The sequence below is a fragment of the Talpa europaea genome (genome assembly GCF_964194135.1).
Source record: "Talpa europaea genome assembly, chromosome: 10".
Lineage (NCBI taxonomy): Eukaryota > Metazoa > Chordata > Mammalia > Eulipotyphla > Talpidae > Talpa > Talpa europaea.
In genome coordinates this window covers 105,626,304-105,653,252 of record NC_140077.1, presented here as the reverse complement: position 1 = coordinate 105,653,252, position 26,949 = coordinate 105,626,304, and the positions used below count along the sequence as shown (strand labels likewise).

The 26,949-nt window shown below is 40.4% G+C and overlaps 2 protein-coding genes across 2 annotated transcripts in view; one reads left to right on the top strand and one right to left on the bottom strand.

Annotated features, from left to right (window-relative positions):
- PRSS48 (serine protease 48) overlaps positions 1 to 26,704 on the top strand; it is a gene marked incomplete at both ends in the record, with an annotated part of 29,110 nt that extends 2,406 nt beyond the window's left edge. Inside the window, 4 exons of the mRNA XM_084244489.1 lie at positions 549 to 715; positions 901 to 1,081; positions 7,304 to 7,466; positions 26,161 to 26,704. Of these exons, the coding sequence (XP_084100615.1) occupies positions 549 to 715; positions 901 to 1,081; positions 7,304 to 7,466; positions 26,161 to 26,704 (1,055 nt within the window). The remainder of the gene's footprint in view (positions 1 to 548; positions 716 to 900; positions 1,082 to 7,303; positions 7,467 to 26,160) is intronic.
- Positions 1 to 26,949, bottom strand: part of SH3D19 (SH3 domain containing 19) — a gene marked incomplete at both ends in the record, with an annotated part of 131,013 nt that overhangs the window by 92,027 nt on the left and 12,037 nt on the right.

Below are 26,949 nucleotides of genomic sequence, written 5' to 3'. Positions count from 1 at the left end.
AAAAAGGACAGGGAAATGAAGTTAGATGATACTTCTGTTCAATATGAAAAGTAAATAAAGTTCTCTTTCTGCAATTGGTAGAGTGTGTGTGGGGGGAAATGGACAGGGGAAGCCGACTTGAAGATGTATTCAGGAAAGCAAGACCACAGCAAAACCCTGGGTCTGACTAGGAGAGTACAGATTCATTTATTTATCAACAGTCTTGATTTTTCTCAACATATTATTAAATCTACTCTTATTTTTATATAAGAATAAAAACATAGCCAAAGCCTAACAATTTAATTTTGCATTATTCATGGTTTAGGGTTTTCCTGAATCCCAAGATTCTTCTGTTATTTGTGCTATGTGAATGCTAACTGCCTTCAACCTTTGTTCTGAATCAGGGAGTTCACCTTTTTAGATTATTTCCCAAACTATCAGTGAGGATGTTGTCGGACATGTAGCGTATTTGAAATCAGAGCTATCCCTGAATTAGAGGTGTAAGATCTGTCCCCATAGCTACAAAGTGCTTCTTAATTTTTTAGCTTTCACTCTTCTTGACCTTACAGATAGCAAGCCACCTTATACACTGAAGGAGCTGAAAGTGCCCCTCATTGATCTCCAGACATGCAATGACTACTACCAAAAGAAAAATTTGTTCCATGGAGTCAAACCAAACATCAGTGAAGCCATGATCTGCTCCAAGTTCCCAGTGGAGCAGATGGATCACTGTATAGTAAGAATCCTACGCACCCTTCCGTGTCCTCCCTTCCCCAGTGTACTGCCTTCATGTCTCACGTCTTCAGAGTCCCTGAGTGAACCCAGGAGTACCAGGACTAACTCTACAGTTCTTTGCTAAACTATTGAAAAGTCTCCCCCTTTGCCTGTGCACCATCTAGCCATCTTTCCTCTCTCCCTCAGGGCAGCAGAGGAGACCCTCTGATGTGTCAAGTGGAGGATTTCTGGGTCCTGGCAGGAGTAATGAGCTGGGACTCAAACTGCACCCAGACCAATGAGCCAGGAGTGTATACAAACATCAGTTTCTACAAATCTTGGATTGAGAAGTCAGCCATCTCATTTACTGACTTTTCTGCTACCCCCAGTTTGGACTTCTCTAGGCTCTTCCCTGTTATAATCCTTATGTCACCCATTTTCCTGGTGCTACCCTAAATGGGTGAGGTCAGTATGGTCGGGCTGAAGTGGCAATTAAAATGAGGGGGAAAGGAGAAATTCTGGAAGGTTACAATTTTGCAGATTCAGCAAGACAGATGCAGATTCTGTTCCCTTCAGGCATAGTTTCCATTAAGCCTAATCTATTTGATGAACCTTTTATTTCCCTGACCAACATCCCCAGCACAAATAAAACTGGATTGATTTTAACTACTATTTCTGATATTCATTCTTTTGCTCAATCTGGAGACAGGGTCTAGGGAAAAAGAGAAGCACAGAACTTTACGCCTTAAAGGCATATGAAAATCACCTGGCTCAACCAATACCTGTATTCTATACACAAAGAAGCTGGGATCCAGACAGGTTAAATTACTTAGCCCTTGGCTGAATTCAAAAAGAAAACTATCCAATCTAGGGCTAGACTTAGCTCTGAACAACAAGAAAGAAAGACACAGGGACTTGGAAAATTAGAAGTTTCCAAATGAAACACACCAGGAAGGAAAAGCCTAAGGCAGTATATTAGTTATCTATTGCTGTGTAACAAACAAATCACCCCAGAATGAAACGGCTGAAAACAACATTTATTCTCTCACAATTTTTGTGGGTCAGTAATCAGGTGGGGCTGAGCTGGATAGTTCTGGCTGCTATTCAAGAGGCTGCTGCTTTACCTGCCAAAGTTGTAGTAAAGGGTCTTGTTTCAAGCTAACTCATATTCTATGGCAGACCTCAGCAGATCCACTTATAAGATCACTCACATAGGCCTCTCTGAAGTTTAGCCTCATTGTAGCTGGCTCCCCCCAGAGTGAGTAATTTGAGATAAAGTGAAAGCACCTAAAATGGAAGCCCTACCACATATGCCAAACCCATGGCCAGCATCATACTATAGCTTTAAAGCTACAGTAATCAAAATAGAATTGTAGGGCCTCTCCAGTGGCGCAGCGGTTGAGTGCTGGGTTGTGAAGCTGCCTGCAGCCTCTGCAGCGCCGGTTCGATCCCTGGCAGCTCCCCGGCCACCGGATGAGGGTCCCACATGGTGCACAGACCTCTCCTGCCACCCGCTGCTCCCCTCAGCAGTGTACTTAGGTCCTTCTGCCTGCTCTGCTCCCTGCTCTGGCTCTGGTGAATTCTCTCACCCTCCTGCACTTCTGACTGTACCCAGTGCTTGTATAAATAAATAAAAAATAAATCTTTTTTTAAAAAAATAATAATAATAATAATAAAGAATTGTATTTGGAATAAAACTGGACACACAGATCAATGGAATAGAATTAAGAGCCCAGAAATTAACCCATACTTATATGGACAGTTATGACATGGAGCAAGAGTATCCATTGGAGAAAGGAAAATCTCGTCAACAAATAACACGTACAAAACTGGGCAACCACATTCAAACAAATGAAATGACCATTAGCTCACACTAGACACAAAAAATTAATTAACTCAAATGGAGTAAAGATTTGGATGTAAGATCTGAAGCCATAAAACCCATAGAAGAAAACAGACAAAATGCACCTTGATAGTGGCTTCAGGGATATCTTGGGGACTCAATTCCAATAGCAAGGGAAACAAAAGCAAAAACAAACAAAAGAGATTTCATCAAACTAAAGATTCTGCAAAGAAAAAGAAACTATCATTAAAATGAAAAGACAGGGCCTCCCCTGGTGGCGTAGGCAGTTGAGTGCAGCACTGTGAAGCTGTCCGCAGTCTCTGCAGCGCCGGTTCGATCCCAGCCAGCTAGGGTCCCACATGGCACAGCAGACCTCTCCTGTCTTGCCCACTGCTCCCCTCAGCAGTGTACTTCAGTCCTTCTGCCTGTTCTGCTCCTCGCTCTGGCTCTGGGTGAATTCTCTCACCCTCCCGCACATCTGGCCTATACCCCGGTTCTTGTGTAAATAAATCTTTTGAAAAAATAAAAAATAAAATGATAAGACAAAGACATCCTACTGAATGAGAGAAAAATGTTTGCACATCATAATTCAACAAGGGGCTAAAATCCGAAATTTACAAAGAAGCCACAAAACTCAACTAAAGGAAAACAAATAACCCAATCAAAAAATGGACAGAAGCTTTAAATAGACCCTTCTCCATAAAAGACATACAGAAAGGCCAACGAGCACATGAAAAAAATGCTCATCATCACTTAGATTCAAAACCACAATGAGATACTACTTCATGCCCATGAGAGTGGCCCCTATCAAAAAGACAAGAAACAGCAAGTATTTCAAAGGTGTACAGAAAAACGAACTTCACACACTGTTGGCGGGCTTGCAGACTGATGTAGTCCCTAGGGGAAACAATATGGAAGTTTCTCAAAACATTAAAAATAGACCTACCATATGATCCAACCATTCCAGTCCTCAGTATCTATCTGAAGAAAACAAACCACCAATGTGAAGGGATATGTGCACTGCTATGTTCCCTGCAGCTGAATTATGGAAACAACCTAAATAACAAAGACACATAGGTGGATAGGATGACATAGTATATACATACACAAAAGAATACTACTCAGCTATTAAAAAAATAAAGTCAAAACCTTGCTGTTTGAGACAACATAGATGGAAATGGAGGGTAATTATGCTAAGCAAACTAAATCACAAGAAAAATACCACGTGAAAACAGTGAAGAAAATTGAATACAGCAAAAAATGCCAAATACACTTGTTCCTTCTGTGGCAAAACCAAGATGGAGAGGCGAGCTGTGGGGACCTGGCACTATGGATCCTGCATAAAAACTCAGTGGATGGTGCCTGGACCTACCATGCCACTTCTGCCTTTACAGTAAGGCCTGCCATCAGGAGACTGAAGGCAGTGAAAGACCAGAAGTTCACAATTTAAAAAAACTGCCAGCCTATAATAAATGGGTTAATTTATGCAACAGAAAAAGACAAGAAAAAAACTAAGATGGAAGCTATAATCTCTTAATAACCAAACTTCCAAAACTGACTCATTTTTCTCTTCTTGATAAATGACTGAACAAGATGAGAATATCAGGAGAATATCAGGGCTATCTTAAATATCTGTCTTCCATTTGTAGAGTAAGGGAAAGATCTAAACCAAGGATAAGGAAGGCTAAAATTGACTTGGAGTCATGGGTTAAAGAGAGGTGTGGAGAAATTTAAACAGAGGTACTTGGGGAAGAATACCTAGGTCTCCAGCTAAGTGGATCCACTGAAAGCACTTGATGGTTGTGCTCACCAGTGTATTGGGGTTAGGGAAGATGTTCATTGGAAAGAGTATTAACTCCCAGTATCTGTGACCAGAGGGTAGTCTAAGAATATAACCCATATAAAAATGTATGATTTTACTCCTATCCTTTTCCTGGGACTTTGGTATGCATGGAAGATGACTGGTCAATGTTGAGTCAATTTATGAATTTCATAAGATACTAATTAAAACAACAGGATGTGCTAAAATGACAAGTAGTAAAAAAATGGAATTTTGACAATATCGTGTTTACAAGCAACAGCAAAATGAAAACTCATTGCTCAAATTTTGTTAAGTTAAATACCAATAGAATAATTGTTTGAAAATGAAGATTTTCATTAAAATAACTGCAAGGATAAAGTAAATTAAATCTAAGTCATTAAAAGGCCTTCCTAACATATGAAGAAAATAGCCATAACTTTGAAAAAATTAATTCTCCAAATACAAAATTATACAAAGTATAGGATTCAAAGAATGATTACAATATATTCTCAGTGGGACACTGTTCATGTTAATAAGATCTCCTCAGGATTTTTTTAAGATAACATTACAGAATTCAAGCAAGGCATAATTAATACTGTAGAAAATTAAAAATATAAACTCACAAAATCTAGGATACCACATAAGGAGGGAGGAAAAAGAATGTGAGGGAAGATCAGGGATCTGGATACTAGAGTAACAAGGAAATGAAAAAGTTTTAGAAAAATAAAATAGTCGGAAATTACCTTAGAAGTTCCCTGATAACAATTCTCAGCTTAAGGCATAAGTTTGTTTGATTAATAGACCCAAAGAATGATCCTTACACTTCCACATGCTGTACTGTGCTACCCAGAGCACCAATAAGGACTGAAACATTCATTCTTCTAGCAAACAGGAGTATTGGCTGCTGAGACATCACAGCTAAATCCTATCCCAAGAACTGCCAAAGAGCCGCCTTACCCAAGGCAAAGCTCCATCCTGGGATGGCAGTGCATCCAATCACACAGACGTCCTAGGGCCCAGCCTTGCCTCTGTTCAGGACATCTCTAAGGGCTACCCCAGCTGCAGAGTGACTTATAGGGCTGGCGGAGGCATCTGCTGCATTGTGATGCAACTCTCCTACCCAGTCCTGCTTCCACCCTTGCTCCATCCCCAGCCCCACCCCAGGAATCGATCAGGCCTCTAATAACAAACTTCTTGCACACAAATCTATCTTAGAACCTACTTCCCAGAAAATATCAATAGAACTTGAGTCTAATCTATGGCCAGCACTGTAACCAAAATGAAAGCAAACAAAAAATTAGCCAGGAACTAGAATAATTTCCTCATTTCCATTTCATTCTTTGAAGAAACCTCTACATCTTTCCATGTCCTTACTCTACATAGGGCTCTGGTCTTTCTAGTGTCCTCAGGCCCACCCTAGTGAGGCACATACCTCAGACACCCTGCTCCCCCAGGACAACAGGAGGCACCTGAGGCCCCAGCAGCTGCACTTAACTCTTGTCCCCTCACTAGCCAGTCTGAAGTAAAGATCAAAGGAGAGAAGCTGGTGAAGCAAAGGACTCAGGTGAGGAGGAGAAGCTGGTCCCGATCCCACTGCTTTGACTGCCGCCCAGGTGGCTTCTCCCTAGGAGCCTGAGTCCACGAAACAGGACTTGCTGATTCTAAGGACAGAAGACATGCGCCCTGTCGGTTTTGCCTTCCTACTGTTCCTACTGCTGGGTGAGCCCCTGGGGAAGAGCAGGGGAAGGGAGAGGCAAAGGTTTTTGACCCAAGAAGGCATACAGAGAAATCTGACACATCTCCCATGGGATGTTACTTAGGAATAGTGTGCCCTAAGAAAGCCCTAAGAGGATACTATCATGCCAGACACCCTTCCAAGGCTCTAGGGTAAAGCAGTAAACAAAACTATGATCCCTTCAGGATCCCTGACCTTAGAGTACAGGGCTGGGAGGTGTGTTGCTAATTTCAAATAGGGTAGTCAGGGAAGGTTTCACAAAGGGGGCATTTGAGCCAATACTTACATGAGATGAGTGACTTAGCTAAGAGGATACCAGAAAAGAGCATTTCAAGCAGACGGAACTGGCAGTGCAAATGCTGATTTCAGGCATAAACTTGTTCATTTATTTTTATGGACCACAGTGATTTAAAAGCAAGGTAGGCTGACAGTAGCAAAAACAAAAAAAATCCCCACAAACACTGCAAAAATCCATTACTGTTAAATAGGAAAAAATTAAATAGCTGGGGCCTCCCTGGTAGTGCAAGGGGTTAAGTCTCAGAACTATGAAGCTATCCACAGCCACTGCAGCATGAGTTCAATCCCCGGCCAGGGAGCTAACCCACATGATGCAGCAGACCTCTCCTGTCTCGCCCACTGCTCCCCTCAGCAGTGTATTTCAGCAGATCTGCCTGTTCTGCTCCCCAGTGCCTCTGGTGAATCCTCTCACCTCTCCACCCCACCCCATGTCTGGCCTACACCCCAACTCTTGTATGCATAAATAAATCTTGTTTAAAATTTTAAATAGCTTATAAATCTCAAAAGCATCACTTTATTTACAGCCTAAACACCTGATATCTCTAATGATAGCCTTGAATGATTAGTAAAAGTTGAATTATGTTCCATGTATGCTGCTAAAAAAAGCAGTTATATACATAAATATCATGACATTTATAAACATTTGGCCTTTAACACCAATCAGAGAAATTTAAATATGCAGGAAATCTCTTGGTTCAGTAGATATATTATTACATGTTAATGATTCAGTGTGTCTGTCTTAGGATCCTGCTCATGTTCTCCTTCCCAAAAGAAAGATCTGCAACCAGGTGAGTGCTCTCACTTGGGGCCAAACTGACTACAATGGGCAGGAAGGTTAGGGAGGACCCAGGCCCTAGGAATGGATGAGAGTTTGGAGATAAGATGGGGACCAGACAAACACCATACCCAGATTTTCACGCTTCCCTCCCTCTAGTGTGTGGACGACCTGTTTACTCAAGCCGCATTGTGGGCGGCCAGAACAGTGCTGCGGGGCGCTGGCCTTGGCAGGTCAGCCTGCGCTATAACCAGAAACATATCTGTGGGGGCTCCCTCATCAGTAAGCAGTGGGTGCTGACGGCAGCACACTGCATACACAGGTGAGTTCTAGCTGGTTGCTCTCTAAATAAGTTCTCGTAAATACCTGAGTAATTTCATTAACAAACCCACAATCAATGAAGGTGAGAAGACCGGTAGGTGGAAGAAAACCTAGTAGGTTCCCTTGGTCTAGGGACAAAGCATACAGGTAGGAAAGAAATAAAAGAGACAGGCATCATATTAGAGCCATTTCATAATTTTTGCAAATCACTTCCTAATGCCAGTCAGAGGGTTTTGTCTTAGGCTTTTTTGGGTCACAAACACAATCTGTGCTCTCTCTAGAGCTACTGTTCTGAGAGAAACAAAGCGCCTTGTGATTAGTAGCCTAAGAGAGAAGCCCATATAAACTTGATGTCTCCAGGCAACAGTCGGTGAAGATTTGAAGCCTGCCTGTAACAAGTGACCTTAGAAGCACATTTTCCCTGAGTGGAGTCTTGAGACAAATGCAGCCTAGTGAGAAAACTTGAGTTGAAGGCAGTGGTTAAGTCACACCAGATTCATGATTCACAGAAACAAATAAATGTTTATTTTAAGACGCTAAGCTTTGTAGTAACTTGATATGAAATAGGAACCAGCAGATAAAGAAATCAAAATGACAAGACTTTTCAGTATAACAACTCTAAATGGGCAAAGGAAATAGAAAATAACTACAAAATGCTGAAGGAAATTATTTCTAAACTAGAGTTCTACCCATATACAAACTGTCATTCAAACATGGAATAGAAATATGTTCAAATATACAAAGCAGCAAAAATATTACCTCTGATGCACATTTCCTCCTGAAGCCCCAGAAGAATGTGCCTCCCCAAAATAAAGGGAGGAAAAAGTGGTTCCCAGAAAAAAGGGAATATATCATAGAAGAGAATCCCCAAGAAAATCATAAAGATTTGTGACTGATTGCCAGGGTTAGAGCAGAGGACTCCGAAAAAAGAAAATTGTATTGAATAGAATATGTGACAGCTTTCAACATACTGAGAGATTAATACTTCTGGAACAGAAGTATGAATGAATGATGAATTAGTGATAAGTATATAGAAAACTAAGAAAACAAAAAAGTGAGACCACTTCATAACTCCAGGAGAAGCAAAAGTTTTACAAGAAATGTAATTACAGTACCCAATATGGCTGGGTAGTGAATATTTATTGATTTATTTAAAAGTTTTTTTTTTTAATTTTTTACATCATTGTTCATTTTTATTTTTTTTTAAAGATTTATTTACTTATTTATACAAGCACTGGGTACAGTCAGAAGCACAGGAGGGTGAGAGAATTCATCAGAGCCAGAGCGGGGAACAGAACAGGCAGACTGATGAAGAAATACACTGCTTAGGGGAGCAGTGGGCGGCAGGAGAGGTCTGTGTGCCATGTGGGACCCTCGCCCGGGGGCCGGTGGCCGGGGATAGAACCGGTGGCCGGAGATAGAACTAGTGCTGCAGAGGCTGCGGGCAGCTTTGCAGCCCAGCGCTCAACTGCTGCCACTGGGGAGGCTCCATTGTTCATTTTCAAGCAATATTTGCTTTCCCCCCTCAGGTGTAGTCCCCATAGAATTTCCTTCTCCAATGCACCCATGCACCATCACCTCAATCCCCTGTGCTCCTTCCTCCTCCCCTGCAGGATGTCTCTGATTTACAATTGTCTGTGTTTGCTTTGTTGTGTTTGGTATTGTTATTATTTTTTTACACTGATGTCTTATTTGGTCCCCCTATATTCCTGCTATAAGTGAAACCATCTGATATTTCTCTTTTTTCTTCTGGCTTATTTAACTGAGCATAATTCCTTCTAGTTCCATCCACATTGCTGTGAATGGCATGAGTTTATCTTTTTTGATTGCTGAATAAAATTCCATTGTGTATATATGCCATATCTTCTTGATCCAGTCATCTATTTTGGGGCATTTGAGTTGTTTCCAGGTTTTACCTATTATAAAAAGTGCTGCAATAAACAGCAAAAATCAGTAGCCTTCCTATACATAATCAATCTGAAGAAGAAGAAATCAAGAAAACCATCCCTTTTATAATTTAAACAAAAAAAAAATCAAATACTTGGGAATAAACCTAACAAAAGAGGTGAAAGACCTATACAAAGAAATTTATAAAACACCGTTAAAAGAAATAAAAGACAACACAAAGAAATGGAAAGACATCCCCTGCTCATGGATTGGAAAAATTAACATTACTAAAATGGCCATCCTACCAAAAGCAATATAAAGATTCAACATTATTCCAAAAAAAATCTCAATGACATTCTTCAAAGAAATAGAACAAATACTGATAAAATTCATATGGAACCACAAAAAACCACAAATAGCCAAAGCTCTACTAATGAAAACAAAGGAGAAAAGAGGTGTCATACTTCCAGACTTCAAGCTATACTACAAAGCCATAATAATTAAAACAGTTTGGTACTGGAACAAAAACAGACACACTGACCAATGGAACCAAATAGAGAGCCCAGAAATAAAATCACACTCATATGGCAGTGAATACTTATACAGTCACAAGAGCAGACAGACATAATACATAAATACTGATCTAAAAAAAGTTATAATACTAGGTTAGGTAGATGGATGAAAAGTAAGGGACTGGCACTGGTTGGTGGCCAATCTTTACCTTCCACAATTCTAAAAGTGAAAGAAAAAAATTTCAATAGCAATATATAGGATTTCTTGAAAATACTAAGGAATACTAAAAGAAAGAGGTAAGAGTTGAAAGTGATTTGTTTTTGGATAGTGTAAGCCAAGGGAAGGTTAGAGAACTTGTTATTTACTTACTTTGCACATCTTATTAAACATTTTAAATGACATATATAAATGCATAAAACTGATCAGACTTTAAATTTTTATTTACTCTTTCTGCCATCTTTCTGTGCCTCCATAATGGTGTGGTGAAAATCCTGGCTCGTACTCTCAACAGCATCAACAAATACTGAAGAGAGGTGAACGCCAGGTTCTTATTGGAGTATGCTATAAAGTCATCATTATCCATTTTCAATGTGTGATGATGAAGCAAATTACTGGAAGATTTGAAATCATTGATGATCAGAGAGCTGGGAAAAATATGATGAACCTCACAGGCAATCTGATGATCAATCCCATATTTGATGTACATCTCAAAAATCTAGAAAAATGGGAGAACAACCTGCTCCAGTCACATTAGTTTGGTTTCATTGTACTTATAACATCAGCAGGCATCATGCTGATGAAAAAACACAGGAGGGAAAATCCTGGGAATTTTTTCTAGGTACATAATACATATGTGCAAACAAAATACCTCAGTGGACTTTGGTATTTCAAAAATAATTCATTAAAATTTTGCTTATAAATTTTGTGCTGAGAAATAAAAACTGGCAATAAAAAATAAAAGGTAACTATTAAGAATATGATGCATAAAATCACGGAGAATGGGAGAGGTGAATGCGAAAACCAGGGAGAAAATGCAGGATAAAACTCTAGCTACAAGCATGTAAGAAGAGAGCTTAGAAACAGCAAACAACAAAATAAAAAGTGGTCAGAGAGGGAAGGGAATAGACAAGGAGATAAATCAACTATAGTGCAAGCTGGAAGCCACCTGGTTAATTCTCAGTCTGTCACCCTCCCTTCTTGCCTAGAAACTTGGTGCTAACCTGTAGGCAGCTTGTCTTACCCAGCAGTAGCTCATAAGCAAGCTACATTTTTATTCTTCTCCATAAGCAAGCTACATTTTTATTCTTCTCTTTTTTTTTCTATTAGGAACTCCTTTCATTTCTTCTATTCTGTGAAGCTGGGAATGCTTGAAGTAAATAGTTTAAAAGAAGGCAAGGTGTACAAAGTGTCCAAAATCATCACACATCCCAAGTTTGAAGAAACAACTGCAGACATTGCCTTGGTGAAATTGTCCTCCAAAGTCACCTTCACTTCTCTCATCATGCCCATTTGCTTGCCCAATAACACAGAGAAGCTGACGATTCCAGAGTTCTGTTGGGTGACTGGATGGGGAAAACTTAATCAAGCAGGTAAAAATGGATGGAGAAAGGAGTTGATTTATATATCATCCTCTTGCAGCCACTAGAATATTCACATTGCAGGTATATCACCATAATGGCAAATATTTGTCATCAAAACTAGATCAACCTCGGGCCTCCCTGGTGGCGCAGCGGTCGAGCGCTGGGTTGCGAAGCTGCCCGCAGCCTCTGCAGGGCCAGTTCGATCCCCGGCTGCTCCCCGGCCACCGGAGGAGAGTCCCACATGGCGCGCAGACCTCTCCTGCCGCCCGCTGCTCCCCTCAGCAGTGTACTTCGGTCCTTCTGCCTGCTCTGCTCCCCGCTCTGGCTCTGGTGAATTCTCTCACCCTCCCGCGCTTCTGACTGTACCCAGTGCTTGTATGTATGTATGTATAAATCAATAAATAAATAAATCTTTAAAAAAAAAAAAAAACTAGATCAACCTATTGACGGTATCTTTTAAGTCTACCAATAAAATACCTTTCATCTGCCTAGAATCTAGCTATAGCTAGAAAAGTAAATACTAGAATTTTAGAACATAATTACCTAGTTCACAAGTTAATAGATCTGAATTAAAGTTTGGGGAAAATGTTAACGTTTTTGGGAAAATTTGTTAATAAAAGGTTGTGTTGACTTTTTCCCAGAATGGACTTAAGACAAGACAGGAAATTATCTGAACAGAAAAGTGGGAAAGAATAAAGTTTTAGAATATTTTAGAATGCTCACATCTTATTCAAAATTTATCAGAATTGCTGTTTAAAATACTAGGAAGTCCCCACATTGCACATTAGAATGACCTCAAACAAAGAAAAATTATAAATATCCACTGTCCTATTTTTTTAATTATTTTTTACATCCTTTTTCATTTTTAAACAGTATTTGCTTCCCTTCACCTCAGGTGTAGTCCCCATATCCATAGAATTTCCTTCCCCAAGGTACCCGGGCACCATCACCTCAGTCCCCTGTGCTCCTCCCTCCCTCCCTCTGATCCCTCTCCCTCTTCCTCCCCTGCAGGATGTCTCTGATTTATAATTGTCTGTTTTTGTTTGGTTGAGTTTTGTACTGCTATTTTTTTTTTACACTGATGTCTTATTGGGGTCCCCTATATTCCTGCTATAAGTGAAACCATCCAATATTTTTCTTTTTCCTTCTGACTTATTTCACTGAGCATAATTCCTTCTAGCTCCATCCACATTGCTGGGAATGGCATGAGTTTATCTTTTTTGATTGCTGAGTAATATTCCATTGTGTATGTATACCACAAAAGATAAACACCTGGGATTATCTCAAACTGAAAAGCTTCTGTACAGCAAGAGACATTAACAAAAACAAAGAGACACCCCATTGATTGGGAAAAAATTTTTGCCCTCCACACAACTGATAAGGGACTGGTCACAAAGACATACAAAGAACTCACATGACTCAACAAAAACAAAGTAAACAATTCAGTCAAGAAATGGGCAGAAGAACTTAAAAGATATTTTCTCCAAAGAGGAAATGCAAATAGACAACAGGCACATGAAAAAAATGTTCAATATCCCTTATCATCAGGGAAATGCAAATCAAAACCACACTGAGATACCACCTTACAACAGTAAGAATGGCACATAGGATGTGGTGAAAAAGGAACTCTCCCACATTGCTGGTGGGAGTGCAAACTGGTCCAACCACTATGGAGAGCTATCTGGAGGTTCCTCAGTCTACTAAAAATGGAGCTATCATATGACGCAGCAATTCCACTCCTAGGGATCTACCCAACGGACACAAAAACATTGATTCAAAAGACCACCTGTACCCCTATGTTTACTGCAGCACTATTTATAATAGGTAAAACCTGGAAAGAATCAAATGCACAAAAACAGATGACTGGATCAAGATGATGTGGTATATATACACAATGGAATATTACTCCACTGTTTTAGATTCACAAAAAGATCCTTCCATTAACAAATATGATTGGAAAGTGGCTGTGCTCTGGTTTGGATTCCCATTCAGACATTTCTGAACGTTATGACTGCATGTTGCCCCTGCATCATTCCAGGTTGCTTTAACCTTTCATTCCTGTCTGTCTCCACAGTTAATAATTATGCTACCATTCTTCAGGAAGCAGAAGTACCGATTATTAGCCAAAAGCATTGTGAAGAACTCCATAATCCATTAGCTTCCCTGCTACCACAGTTGGAAGCCATTATCAAGGATGACATGATTTGTGCTGGTAAAACGAAGGATAGTTGCAAGGTAAGGGTTTATTTTTAAAATTTTTTAAATGTAATCTTATGTTTTTATTGAGGTATAACTGACATAGCCCTATATTATATTCAACATATGTATTTTATTAGGAAGTGGTCATGAAATAAGTCTAGTTAACCTCTACCACTACAGTTATAATTATTTTTCCTGTGATGAGAACTTTTAAGATCTACTCTCTTAGTAACTTCCAAATATTGCACTGTTGAATATAGTCACCATGCTGTACATTATAGCCCCAACACATTACTTTTGTAACTTTAAGTGCATATCTTTTGAACCTCCCAACCCCTGCCTCTGGGAAGCACCATCTATTCTAAAGATTTGATTTGATTTTTTGTTTTTGTTTTTACATTCCACTTATGAGAAAGATCATATAGTATCTTTCTGCCCAAAAGATTTCATTTAGCATAATTCCCTCAAGGTCCACCCAAGTTGTTGCAAATGGCAAGATTTTATTCTTTTTTTGTTCTTTTTTAATGAATAATATTCTGTGTATATGCATAAAACTTTCTTTATCCATATAAGGAATTTTATCAATTCCATCAATCACACTTAAGTTGTTTCCCTATCTTGGCTACTGTAAATAGTATGCTATGAAGGGAGTATAGATATATTTTTGAATTAGTGTTTTGCTTATTTCAGTAAACACCATGATGTGGTATTGCTGGATCATATGGCAGTTCTATTTTTAAGTTTTTAAGGAATCTCCTATTTTCCATATTGCTTATACCAATTTATATTCCCACCAATAGTACACAAGGATTCCCTTTTCTCCATATCCTCATGAACATCTGTTCAATCTTGTCTTTTTTAATAAGTCATTCTAATGATATGAGATGATATCTAATTGTAGTTTTGATCTGCATTTCACTCATCATTAGTGATGTTCAGAAATATTTTGTGTACCTGTTGGTAATCACAATGTCTTCTTTGGGAAAATATCTTCAGTTGTTCTGCCCACTTTCAAAAGGATTTTTTTTTTATTCAGTTATAAGAATTCATTATATATTTTATTAGTAATTCCTTGAGACAGGATTTGCAAATATTTTCTCCCATTTAGTAGGCTGCCTTTTTATTCTATTAATGGTTCCCACTGCTGTGCAGCTTTTGAGTTTGATGTAATCTCACTTGCCTAATTTTTGCTTTCGTTGTCTTTGATTTTGGTGTCAAATCCAAAATCTCATAATCAAGACAGATGTCATGGAGCTTACAACCTATGGTTTTTTTCATGGAGTTTCTCTGAGGTTTCAGGCTTTCCATTCATGTCTTTCATGTACTTTGAGTTAATTTTAGTTAAGACAGTGGTCCAGTTCCACTTTTTTATGTGACTCTCCAACTTTCTCAATACCACTTATTTGGAAAGAGTTTGAGTAGAATATTTGAATATTGGGTAGAATTTACCAGTAAAGCTGTCTGGTTTTGAACTTTTGTTTGTTGGGAAGTTTTAGATTATTAATTCAATCTCACTAGTAATAAGTCTGATCAGATTTCCTATTTCAGCGCTCCTATGTTGGGTACATATTTACAAATGGTATATCCTATTGTTGGAATGACTGTTTTATCATTATAGAATGTCCTGTCCTAGAGAACCTTTATTTTAAAGTCTATTTTGCCTGATAGAAGTAAATCTACGCCAACTTTCTTTTGGCTTCCATTTGCATGGAATGTCTTTACCCACCCCTTCACTTTCAGTCTGAATGTGTCCTTGCATCTCAACTGAATCTCTGTAGGCAGCATATAGATGGGTCTTTGTTTTTAAATCCATTCAGCCAATCCATGTCTTTTGGGTGGAGATTCTGATATATTTACATTTACAGTGATTGCTGATATTAACTTATTGTGACTTTTAATTGTTCATACATCAACAAAATGTGGTATTTTCATATAATAGTCTATTTAGCAAAAAGTGATGGAATATTGGTACATGGGTGAATCTTGAAAAGGATATGCTAAATGAAATAAGCCAGACATAAAAGGTAACATACTATTTACACAAAATGCTCAACACCTGCAGATCTACTGAGGGAGAAAGTAGATTACTGGCTGACCTAGGGTTGGGAGATTTGGGAGGGAGTAAGAGTAACTGCTATTGGGTATAATATTTTGTTCATGAATGATGAAAGATGGACTGTGTGTGGATGACCAAAAAGTATAGCAAGATTAAGAGATTACAGCAGCAACTATTATCACCATTATTTATAAAAGGCTTATTTTAACATTAAAAACAGGGGGAAGGGGTAAGAACAGAAATATACAGTGAAAAAATTATCATATTCTTTTTATCACATAAAATTATCTTGAAACTAATGATATATTTAGCTAAGGTCTCTTCCAATTTCAAATTCTATCATTCTGGAATTCCCATGATCTCCCCCTAATGCAGTATGAAGATCAGTCCCTTCAGAATTCTTTAACTCCCTAGGCTCAACCACTCTATTCTTTTTTTTTTTTTTTGAATTTTATTTTTATCTTCCCCATACAGTTGCAACCCCCTTATTTTGACCCCAATCCCTCCTTTCCCTGCCCCCCCCCCATAGTGTGTCTCTGGTTCATAGCTGTTTGTTGATTTTGATTTTTTTCTTTCTTATAGTTATTCTTTTTCCTGGTCCCTTATTTAGGTTTTCTAGATTCCTGCTATGAGTGAGACCATCCAGTATTTTTCTTTTTCTTTCTGGCTTATTTCGCTGAGCATGATCCCTTCCAGCTCCATCCATGTTGCTGCAATTTGCATGTGTTTATCTTTTTAGAATGCTGAGTAATATTGCATTGTGTATATGTACCACATCTTCTTGATCCAGTCATCTATTTTTGGGCTTTTGGGTTGTTTCCAAAACTTAGCTATTGCAAATAGTGCTGCTACAAACATAGGGGTGCAGGTGCTCTTTGGAATTAATGTTTCTGTGTCCTTTGGGTAAATACCTAGGAGTGGAATTGCTGGATCATATGGAAGCTCTATCTTTAGTGGGTTGAGGAATCTCCACACAGCTTTCCACAGTGTCAACCACTCCATTCTAAGGAACTTGTGACCACTCTCCTTTTCATGTTCCTATTTCACCATACTCATATCTATTATCTCTTCCTTAGGGTGACTCTGGAGGGCCTCTATCATGTCATATTAATGGTGTATGGACACAAATAGGAGTGGTAAGCTGGGGAATGGGTTGTGGTTTGTCTATTCCTGGAGTGTACACCAGTGTGATCTACTACCAAAAATGGATTAACACCACTGTGTCAAGAGCAGAGGCCCTTGGTGTCAATCATCTGGACTTATCTAACTTCATATTCCCAGTTGTATTGCTCTGTCTGGCTCTCCTGGGAGCCTTCTAACATCCTACCAGGATAACAGAAAGAATAACTATTGCTGACAGCCACGCACAGAGTTAGGAAGGGAATATATGAAAATTAAGTCCCAAGGGCAGAGTAGATGACTATGGGAGGGTCACTGATAACTCTGGATGACCTCATTAAACTAATTAGAAATAACTATTTTTGAGGTTATTGAGTCTAGATGTATGTTTTAATGGTTGGTATGACTAGGTTTACTAAAAGGCTGCGGCTTCTGTATATGACATTCTTGGTCCATGACTATGCTTCTAACAAGGAAGACAGGAAGTATGTTAAGTATTTATTCACATAAATTAGATGGCTACTAGAAATGAAGAAAGATAAACCTGACGGAACTGGGCTGACCCAATTGGTGGATCACGCTTATGCTTACAACTGTAGGACATGACCCAAAAGCATGGGTCTCATGGTGTGAAACAACAATAACAGGATTTATTTATACAAAGGAAGAGAGTATTGATACGCTGGCATACAGTCAGATGCCATCTGTTCTACCCCAGATAGCATCTGCTGAACAGAAACAGAGGTCCAAATTGAAGTCCTGTGTGGCAACCTAAAGACTTCTCTGCAGGCACCTCTCCTCAACAGCAGTCAAACTGCCAAAGCCCTAGCAGCTTAACTGTCCCAAAGCTCCAGCAATTTAACTGCCAAAGCCCCAGCAGCTTAACAGCCAAAAACCTCAGCAGCTTTTTAATTGGTGAAAACCCCAGCTCTACCTTTCCCCCCCATCAGTCCCCTGTTCCAGGAGTGGAATTTGAAAGCTCCACCTTCTACCACTGAGTTCACGTCAGGGGTTGGACTGTGAAATGCTGAGTCTGCTATGAGTGCCACTCACTGGCTTGGAGATTATTCCTCACCATTTCTCTATTTATAAAAAGGCAATAGGGAAGCGTCTTTATTGAAATATAGAAACAGTTTACTTCAAGCCTGTAGTTTGCATTATGGGTTTCTTGTCTGTCCAGCTCTGTAGCAAGGGACCCGATAAAAAATGCATACATGTAGTTCAGCTTTATATTTTTCTGAACTCTTTACTTTTCAAAAAAAAAATTGCATTTTAAAATACCAATGTGCCTGACTACCAAAACTGTGATTAATACCATAATCTCAAAACTGAAGTTTTCAAACCGTCTGGATCTGTTCAAGTTGTTCGATATAACTTCTATAATAAAGTACTTTACATTTTTATAAGGAAAAGATTATTTTCCTTGCTTAACTAGCATACTTTTTGTGTTGAGCATTCACATGACCTACACTGCTTCCTTCTGTTAGGCTTCCAGGAGCTCAGAGCTAAATTTTATACTTGATTTCAGTATTATCTTTATCCTAGATTATCAGGTATACTTTCATTCACATTCCTCTATTATTTAAGCTCCTTCATTTCTCATTTGAATTAACTTTAAGTTTCATTGCATCTGTGTCTTTCATGGTAAAACAACTTTCAAAAACAATTTTTTGGATAAATACATTTAATGAGAAATGAACTGGTTTGGAAATTTAAAATTCTTGCTTACCCTTAACTTCACCTCTCAGCTGGACTGCCACTTAAGCCTCCTAACTTGCATCCCACATCCTTTCTTATGACCTACACCTATACTCAAGCATTTATTCTGCACAACATTCAGACTAAAGATTTTTTACTTTTTACAGTTTTATCTGTCACTCTATTTTTTTTATGATTTCTTGTATCTTTGACTCCAGCTTTTCCAACCACACTACCTTTTTCAGGATTTGTACATTCGTGGTGGTTTAGTGATTACTGACAGGCATTAAAATTGAGCTCCAAATTGGGCAGCTATGAACTTACTAAACTGATTATACATTTTTTTTTTTAATAGAAGCATGTTTTATTTATTTATTTATTTGTTTGTTTGTTTATACATGCACTGGGTACAGTCAGAAGCGCGGGAGGGCGAGAGAATTCACCAGAGCCAGAGCGGGAGGCAGAGCAGGCAGAAGGACCGAAGTACACTGCTGAGGGGAGCAGCGGGCGGCAGGAGAGGTCTGCGCGCCATGTGGGACCCTCCTCCAGTGGCCGGGGAGCAGCCGGGGATCGAACCGGCGCTGCAGAGGCCGCGGGCAGCTTCGCAACCCAGCGCTCAACTGCTGCGCCACTGGGGAGGCCCCTAAACTGATTATACAAGTGGGCCTCATAAAGTGTCAGGTACAGCAGGTACCTGAAAAAGTGTACATCTAGCATAAGTACAACATTTTACAGCACAAATTTGCTTACTCTATCCCTAAATATTTAATTAATGCCAATATTGCTTGCCTTTTGGTACTTCGTATTGTGCCAATGATTTGTATGATTCAAGTCTTTTTATTTCTTATTTTTTTTTAATAGAGGCATGTTTTACTTATTTATTTGTTTGTTTGTTTGTTTTGTTTATACATGCACTGGGTACAGTCAGAAGCGCGGGAGGGTGAGAGAATTCACCAGAGCCAGAGTGGGGAGCAGAGCAGGCAGAAGGACCGAAGTACACTGCTGAGGGGAGCAGCGGGCGGCAGGAGAGGTCTGCGCGCCATGGGGGACCCTCCACCGGTGGCCGGGGAGCAGCCGGGGATCGAATCGGCGCCACAGAGGCTGCAGGCAGCTTCGCAACCCAGCGCTCAACCTCAACCGCTGCGCCACCGGGGAGGCCCAAGATTCAAGTCTTTTTAAAAAAAACTATACTGGGGGGGTGGGCCTCCCCGGTGGCGCAGCGGTTGAGCGCTGGGTTGCGAAGCTGCCTGCAGCCTCTGCAGTGCCGGTTCGATCCCCGGCTGCTCCCCGGCCACCAGAGGAGGGTCCCACATGGCGCGCAGACCTCTCCTGCCGCCCACTGCTCCCCCCAGCAGTGTACTTCGGTCCTTCTGCCTGCTCTGCTCCCCGCTCTGGCTCTGGTGAATTCTCTCACCCTCCCGCGCTTCTGACTGTACCCAGTGCTTGTATAAATAGATAAAAACAAAATGTTTAAAAAAAAAAACAAAAACCTATACTGGGAAGTTGTGCTTTTTTCCCTCCATCAAACCACCCATGCCTATAACCCATCTGTGTCCCTCCCCCAACCTCTTCACTCTCTCTCCTGTTCCCTCTGGTAAGCACACTCTAGGAATGACAGGAATAGGGCAAGATCAGGACCTAAAGTTTTAAAATGCTAAAGGCATTCTGGATTTTAGTCATGAGTGAGAAGAGGAAAGAATCTAGATACAGTTGAATAGAATTGAGAAAATACCCTAACTTTATTTGGATGTTATTTGATGAACTGGATGTGGTTGGTGGGAGTGAGGGCGCTGATTGGAACAGGAAGATGGGAAAGAGAAAGGACTTACAAAGAGAAATTAAAAGTGACTCAAAAATGGGCTAGAAACGGTCATATTATTACATGTTATGAAGAAGTCTAAAGGGAGAACACATTTACCACACTATCAGATCCAGTGGTAGCTTGAATAATGGCCCCAAGGAGTCCATGTCATAATCCCTAGAACATATATATGTGTATATATCTATATATATGCATATGTTACTTTATGTGATAAAAAGGGACTCTGCACATATTGTTTAGTATCTTGAGGCAGATACTAAATTATCCTGGACTTTGTGGATGGGCCCAATATAATAAATCTTCTTGTAAGAGGAAGGTAGGCAGGTCAAAGCAGGGATTCTAATGAGAACATGCAGAAGACATAAAGTTGGAAGCAGAAGGAAGAGAAAAGTATAGACCCTATGCGCCTAGCTATGAGAATGAAGCAGAGGGCTAAAGCTGGCCTCTAGTGATTACAAAAGGCAAAGAACTGCTTCTCTCCCAGCACCTACAGATGGAATGCAGCCCTGTCAACACTCAGATACCCAGAACAAAGGACAAGGTCATGTGATCTGAAGCCACTAAATTTGTAGTAATTTGTTATAAAAGCAGTAGGAAACTAGTGTGTGTGTGCGTGTTAGATTTGAGACACCTAATAAAATATCCAAGCAGATTTCCTGGGAGAGGAGTCCAGGGCTCAGAGAGGACAGGACTAGAGAAACGAAAACAGAAATTATGTTTGAATTATGGGCCCTCTTCTCTTACTCCATTCAAAAGCACTCATGCACACACCAACCTTTTTTTCCTGTAATTTCAAGATGTTCAAGAATCCCTTTATTCACACAACCTCCAGAACACTAAGTAATCCAAGGCAACCTGTTCTAATCCTGGTAAGAATGTTTCCTCCCTAAAGAGGAAGAAACCAAATAATTCTCATTTTAAAATAAAAATCTTGAAAAAAAATTTTTCTCCAATTCTGTTTCTTAAAAAAGTCAAAATGGGCCTCCCCTGGTGGCGCAGCGATTGAGCGCTGGGCTGCAAAGCTGCCCACAGCCTCTGCAGCACTGGTTCAATTCCCGGCTGCCGGCGAGGGTCCCACATGGCACACAGACCTCTCCTGCTGCGCCCGCTGCTCCCCTCATCAGTGTATTTCGTCAGTCTGCCTGTTCTGTTCCCCGCTCTGGCTCTCTGGTGAATTTTCTCACCCTCCCGCGCTTCTGACTGTACCCAGTGCTTGTATAAATAAATAACTAACAATCTTTAAAAAAAAAAGTCAAAATGTTATAGAAATATTTAACATAGAAAGCCCAAATCCCCATGTAGCATTATTATAAGATACTGAACTCTACAGTTTATTTGTAATCACTACATTAACAACTCAGCTACTCAACTCTGCAGAAAGAGCATAAAAGCAGTCACATGCACTATATAAATGGCTGTTCCAATAAAACTTTATTTACAAAACAGACAGTGAACCAGATTTTGACACATGAGTCTGTACTTTCTAGATCTCTAATCTGATTCCTTCATATTATCAGTATGTAATTTGAGACCCACAGATTAATCCAAGGCCATACAGCTAGCTAGTGTTAGGAAGAGCATTAGAACAGAGGTCCCCTGAATCTAGAATAGGTTCTACTGGGCCACAAGATGAAGATGAAATATACACTAAAAAAAAGGTAGACTATAATATTTTATGTTAAACAGCTTTCAACAATTTGGTTATAAATGAGAATTTGCCACAACAAAGCAAAAACAGACAATTATAAATCAGAGACATCCTGCAAGGGAGGAGGAGGGAAAGAGATCAGAGGGAGGGAGGGAGGAACATAGGGGACTGAGGTGATGGTGCACGGGTGCATTGGGGAAGGAAATTCTACGAGGACTACATCTGAGGTGTTGGGGGGAAGCAAATATTGTTTTAAAATGAACAATGAAGTAAAAAATAAAAAAAAATTTTAAATGAAGATTTGCTTTTCAAGTGATTATGGCTTTCATAAAAACAGGTGAATGTCAAAAGACTGAACAGGTGAACAAATAATAAATTAGCTGGTGCTTGAAAAATCGTAAGAGAAACAATTATATACCTTCTTTCTACTATCACATCCTTGAAGATTTTATAATCATATCTTTTATCAACAGGACAGCATTTGGTATGATCACTGCAGTAACTCACCTTAAGGCAAAACAAGTTTAAAAAATACTATAACATGAGCAACAAATACACTAAAACAGCAGGCAATTATTTCTTGTAGCATTTTAAATTCATTTTTCTTTCTTTTAATTTCCAAATACTCACCGAAGGAAATGCAAACAAAAAGAAGTGTATAAAGTAATACACTCCATGCCCTCAATTCCATTCCCGATTATTAAAACAAGACTGATTTATAACCTCGAAGTGCAATAATGATAACTTTCTGAGCCATTCTTTTAACAAAAAAGAGGAACAAAGGAACAAAAGAAAACAAAGGAACCCTCCTGGCCAGATATCCCTTGGAAATCATGTTTTAAAAAGCAACAGAGCATTTAGCAGTGTCTATGGCCTGGAATTGAGAAAACAATATGCCCAAGGAGGGTTAAAATGAAGGTTTTTTTTGGTTTTTTTTTAAGATTTATTTATTTGTTTATTTATTTATTTATTCATTCATTCATTCATTCATACAAGCACTGGGTACAGTCAGAAGCGTGGGAGGATAAGAGAATGCACCAGAGCCAGAGCGGGGAACAGAACAGGCAGACTGATGAAATACACTGCTGGGGGAGCAGCAGGTGTGGCAGGAGAGGTCTGAGCGCCATGTGGGACCTTTGCTGGTGGCCGGGGATCAAACTGGCACTGCAGAGGGTGCAGACAGTTTCACAGCCCAGCACTCAACCCCTGCGCCACCAGCGGAGGCCCTAAAATGAAGGGTTTTGAACTGAGCACTGTAACCAGAGGAGTGAGACTCCTGAAATACCTTGAAAATGTTGCTGCAAGACATACATACACTTCAAAAATGAGTAAGAATATCCAAATCGTCTCTCTGGGTATTTTTTGGGAAAAGTTTATCCAATTTGCTCATAAAATTACTGACAATCTAAATCTGTTTTTTTAAATCCATACATGAGTAACATCAGTGAAAATGCCAGAGTAAGGAACTCCAAAAGTCCCTCCTTTCATAAAAGCAAAAAAAAAAAACAAATGGCAGAATTTACTTTTTTGGAACTGTGGAAACCAACCACAGTTGGCTTTACAGGAAGCATTTAATGTACTTAAGTACAATGAAACACTTAATGAGCAAAAAATAGCTGGATTTAGCTAGAGTAGGGAGCTTTGTGGGATTCTGGCATACCTTGGTCTCATTACCCATTCTCCAGCTCAATGGTAACCTTGAACATAACAGCTTGTTTCATGGTACCAGGCCCAGTCCCACAGGGAGCAGAATGGACTTCATTCACAAAGAATTGTAATAATTGTTTAACTTATTTGGTGACTCCTTGGAATACCAGCACAGACATGCCTTTATCTTGCATAACTCATTAATTTGCCTAACTCTCTAGGTGCTAAAGAAGTGGCTAGATGAAAGAAGTCTGGCAAATCATTACAGTAGTTCCTGCTGTGTGAAGCAAAAGATAACAGTCAGGGCAAACAACAGACTAACCAAAGAAGTTAGAAGCAAAGACTGAAGAATAAGATGCTTCAGGGAATACGGCCTTTGACAAGTTCTATTATCCTGAGAATCTAGAAGGCTGTGAAGATGAAGGGTGGGTGTATGTTCTAAAATCATCTAATAAGATCCTAAGTTCTCATCTCTGACTGACTGTCGGATTCTTCAATCAGGAAGTGAAGCTAAAGTTGTGCAATACTTAGCTGAGTGTTGAACGTGTGCCTTGATACACACAGAGCCCCTCTGTAAAAACTGGGAATGTTTCTTTGTTCTAGGCATCCAAGGAATACCCTGTCCATCACTAGCTGACCACTGTGCTAATGAAATTTACACCACATGTCATGAAGAATACATCCTTCACAAAATTCACTCTGCGGTCACTAAACAAACCACCACTACCATAACAAGCAACAATAACAGACTCAAAGGAAAGAAAAGAATCTGAATTGCTGAGTTGTTATATTTAAAATGTCCAGTAGTCAACAAAAAAATTAACAGGCATACAAATAAAGTATACCCATTGGCAGAAAATAAGCAATCAATATGAAAGGTTCCTATGAAGTTCCAAGATTAAACTTACTAAATGTTTTTTTTTTTTTTTAGAGGCATGTTTTATTTATTTATTTGTTTGTTTGTTTGTTTGTTTGTTTTGTTTTGTTTATACATGCACTGGGTACAGTCAGAAGCGGGCGGGAGGGTGAGAGAATTCACCAGAGCCAGAGCGGGGAGCAGAGCAGGCAGAAGGACCGAAGTACACTGCTGAGGGGAGCAGCGGGCGGCAGGAGAGGTCTGCGCACCATGTGGGACCCTCCTCTGGTGGCTGGGGAGCAGCTGGGAATCGAACCGGCGCTGCAGAGGCCGCGGGCAGTTTCGCAACCCAGCGCTCAACTGCTGCGCCACCGGGGAGGCCCAAACTTACTAAATGTTTTAAATCAGTACTTTTAAACATGTTGAAAGAACTAAAAACACTGACTATAATGAAAAAATAAGTTGCAGCCCCGGAGAAGTATTTTCAGTTCTTATATCCAACAAAAGAATTGAATGTAGACTATACAAAGAACTCTTAAAAACTCGATAACATGAAACTAATCATCTTACTTTAAATGTGCAGAGATTTGAACCTCCTTCACCAAGTGTGATACATGGATGGCAATTAACTACATGAAATGATGCTAAATATCATAATCCATTAATGAAAAGCACAACTAAACCGTAATAACGAAAAATCACTACGCACCATTCAAAAATCACCAAACAAGGAAAATCTGTCAATTACGTGCTAGTAAAGATAAGGAGCAATTAGAACTTTCATACATAACAAAATATACAGAACCTTTGTGTGTGTGTTAGAATTACACTGAGTTCCTAAGCACTAAAGCAAATGGTAAATAATTTTATCTAGACATGCTAAAAAAAAATGGCACTTTTAAAAAACCTACTACCGGAGTAAGAAATCTAGTTTCAATTAACAAAGATTTAGAAAGTAGTGGAATTAACCCCCCTCATTCTTCGTAATCTTCATTAAATATTCATTGGAAACCTATGAGGTGATCAGTCCCAAATGAAGTTGGGCAGGTTTGACAATATCCTTGCCCGCAGGTGCTGTGTAAGTGTTAGGGGCAAAAGGATGTCCTAAAGCTAATTCCATACAGGCTTTGTGGACTCCACCCCCACCCCAGACCAAAGCCAAAAGACACTGGCAACTCCAAACCCCATCACCACCAAAGGGAAGGTGGCTGAGACCTGAGGGTGGGGTTAAGCTGTCAGGTGTGGTATAAAGCCAGACACGTGGGCTTTGGAGGGGATCCCCCATTTTGGCTCCCCGCCAGCTCGCAGCATCCGGCCAGCTGAGAGTGACTTTGGGTTTCCAAGTCTGCGGATCAGGTAGGACGCATTAAAGACTTTATTTCCCTATTTTCTCCCTGAGTTGTACATTTTCCTTATTTCCTTTTCCCTTGTAAAGAAACCTTTTATTAACCTTTTGTGTGTGCCTATAGTGGAGTATTCATAAGTCCCTTGTAAGTGCGCGGGTGAGGACCCACAGCCAGGCACCCCGTATTATTTTTTATCGGGGTTGCCCTATAACATAAGGACTCGCCCTCACATCTCATGCGAATGGCAAACGCGCTCTAAGTTGTGTCGTTGGCCTCTCCTGGAGGAGCTGCCAATCGGGATCTTTCTCCCACATCGGGAAACAGCAACACGGTACCTGTGGCTCCCCCGGCGCCCCCATCCCACGGCCACCCCTTCCTCAGGAAGACGCCATCATCCACGCCCCACAGAAACCACACAGATGGGGCTCGGGACTTTTTAAGAAGCACAGTTACGGCTGCAAGTAATGAACGTGGCTATCTTTCCAGTGTCTCCCTCCTTACCTCAAAATTAGCCTCTTTTTCCGGGCCGAACCGCCACCCCAACACCCGCGCTTTGAAATCCGACTCAACTGGGGCCCAAGATGGCGGCGCCCAGACAGGGGAGAGGCCGCCCGCCCGCCCGCACGGAAGGGGCGGCCCGGGGCCTGAGGGGCCTGAGGAGCCTGAAGAGCCTGAAGAGCCTGAGGAGCCTGAGGAGCCTGAGGAGCCTGAGGCCTGGCCCCTGGCACGCGCCTGCAGGCAGCCAGGGGCCCCAGCAGCTCCTGTGTCCCGGGGCTGGAGGCCTGCAGAGCGGCTTCCTCACCTGGGCACTCATGCAGGACGGACATGGCTGCCGCCCCCCAGCCTGGTACCCGCGGTGCTGACGTGACTAAGAGGCAGACACCCAAAGCTCTTAGGATTAACAAGGAAACAGGAAAACGTGAGGTTCTTCGCGCGGGGAGCACAGTATTTCTTCTCAACCGAGTCAGAACAGGAATTTGTTTACATCACTGTGTCCGTAAAGGTCTGGGTTAGAATACAAAGTAATGGAACTAAGGGCTGCATGAAGTCATTTTAAAAATTCTGTTCTGTTCTGTTTGACTGGCATGTATGTCAGGCACTGTTCTGAGTTAC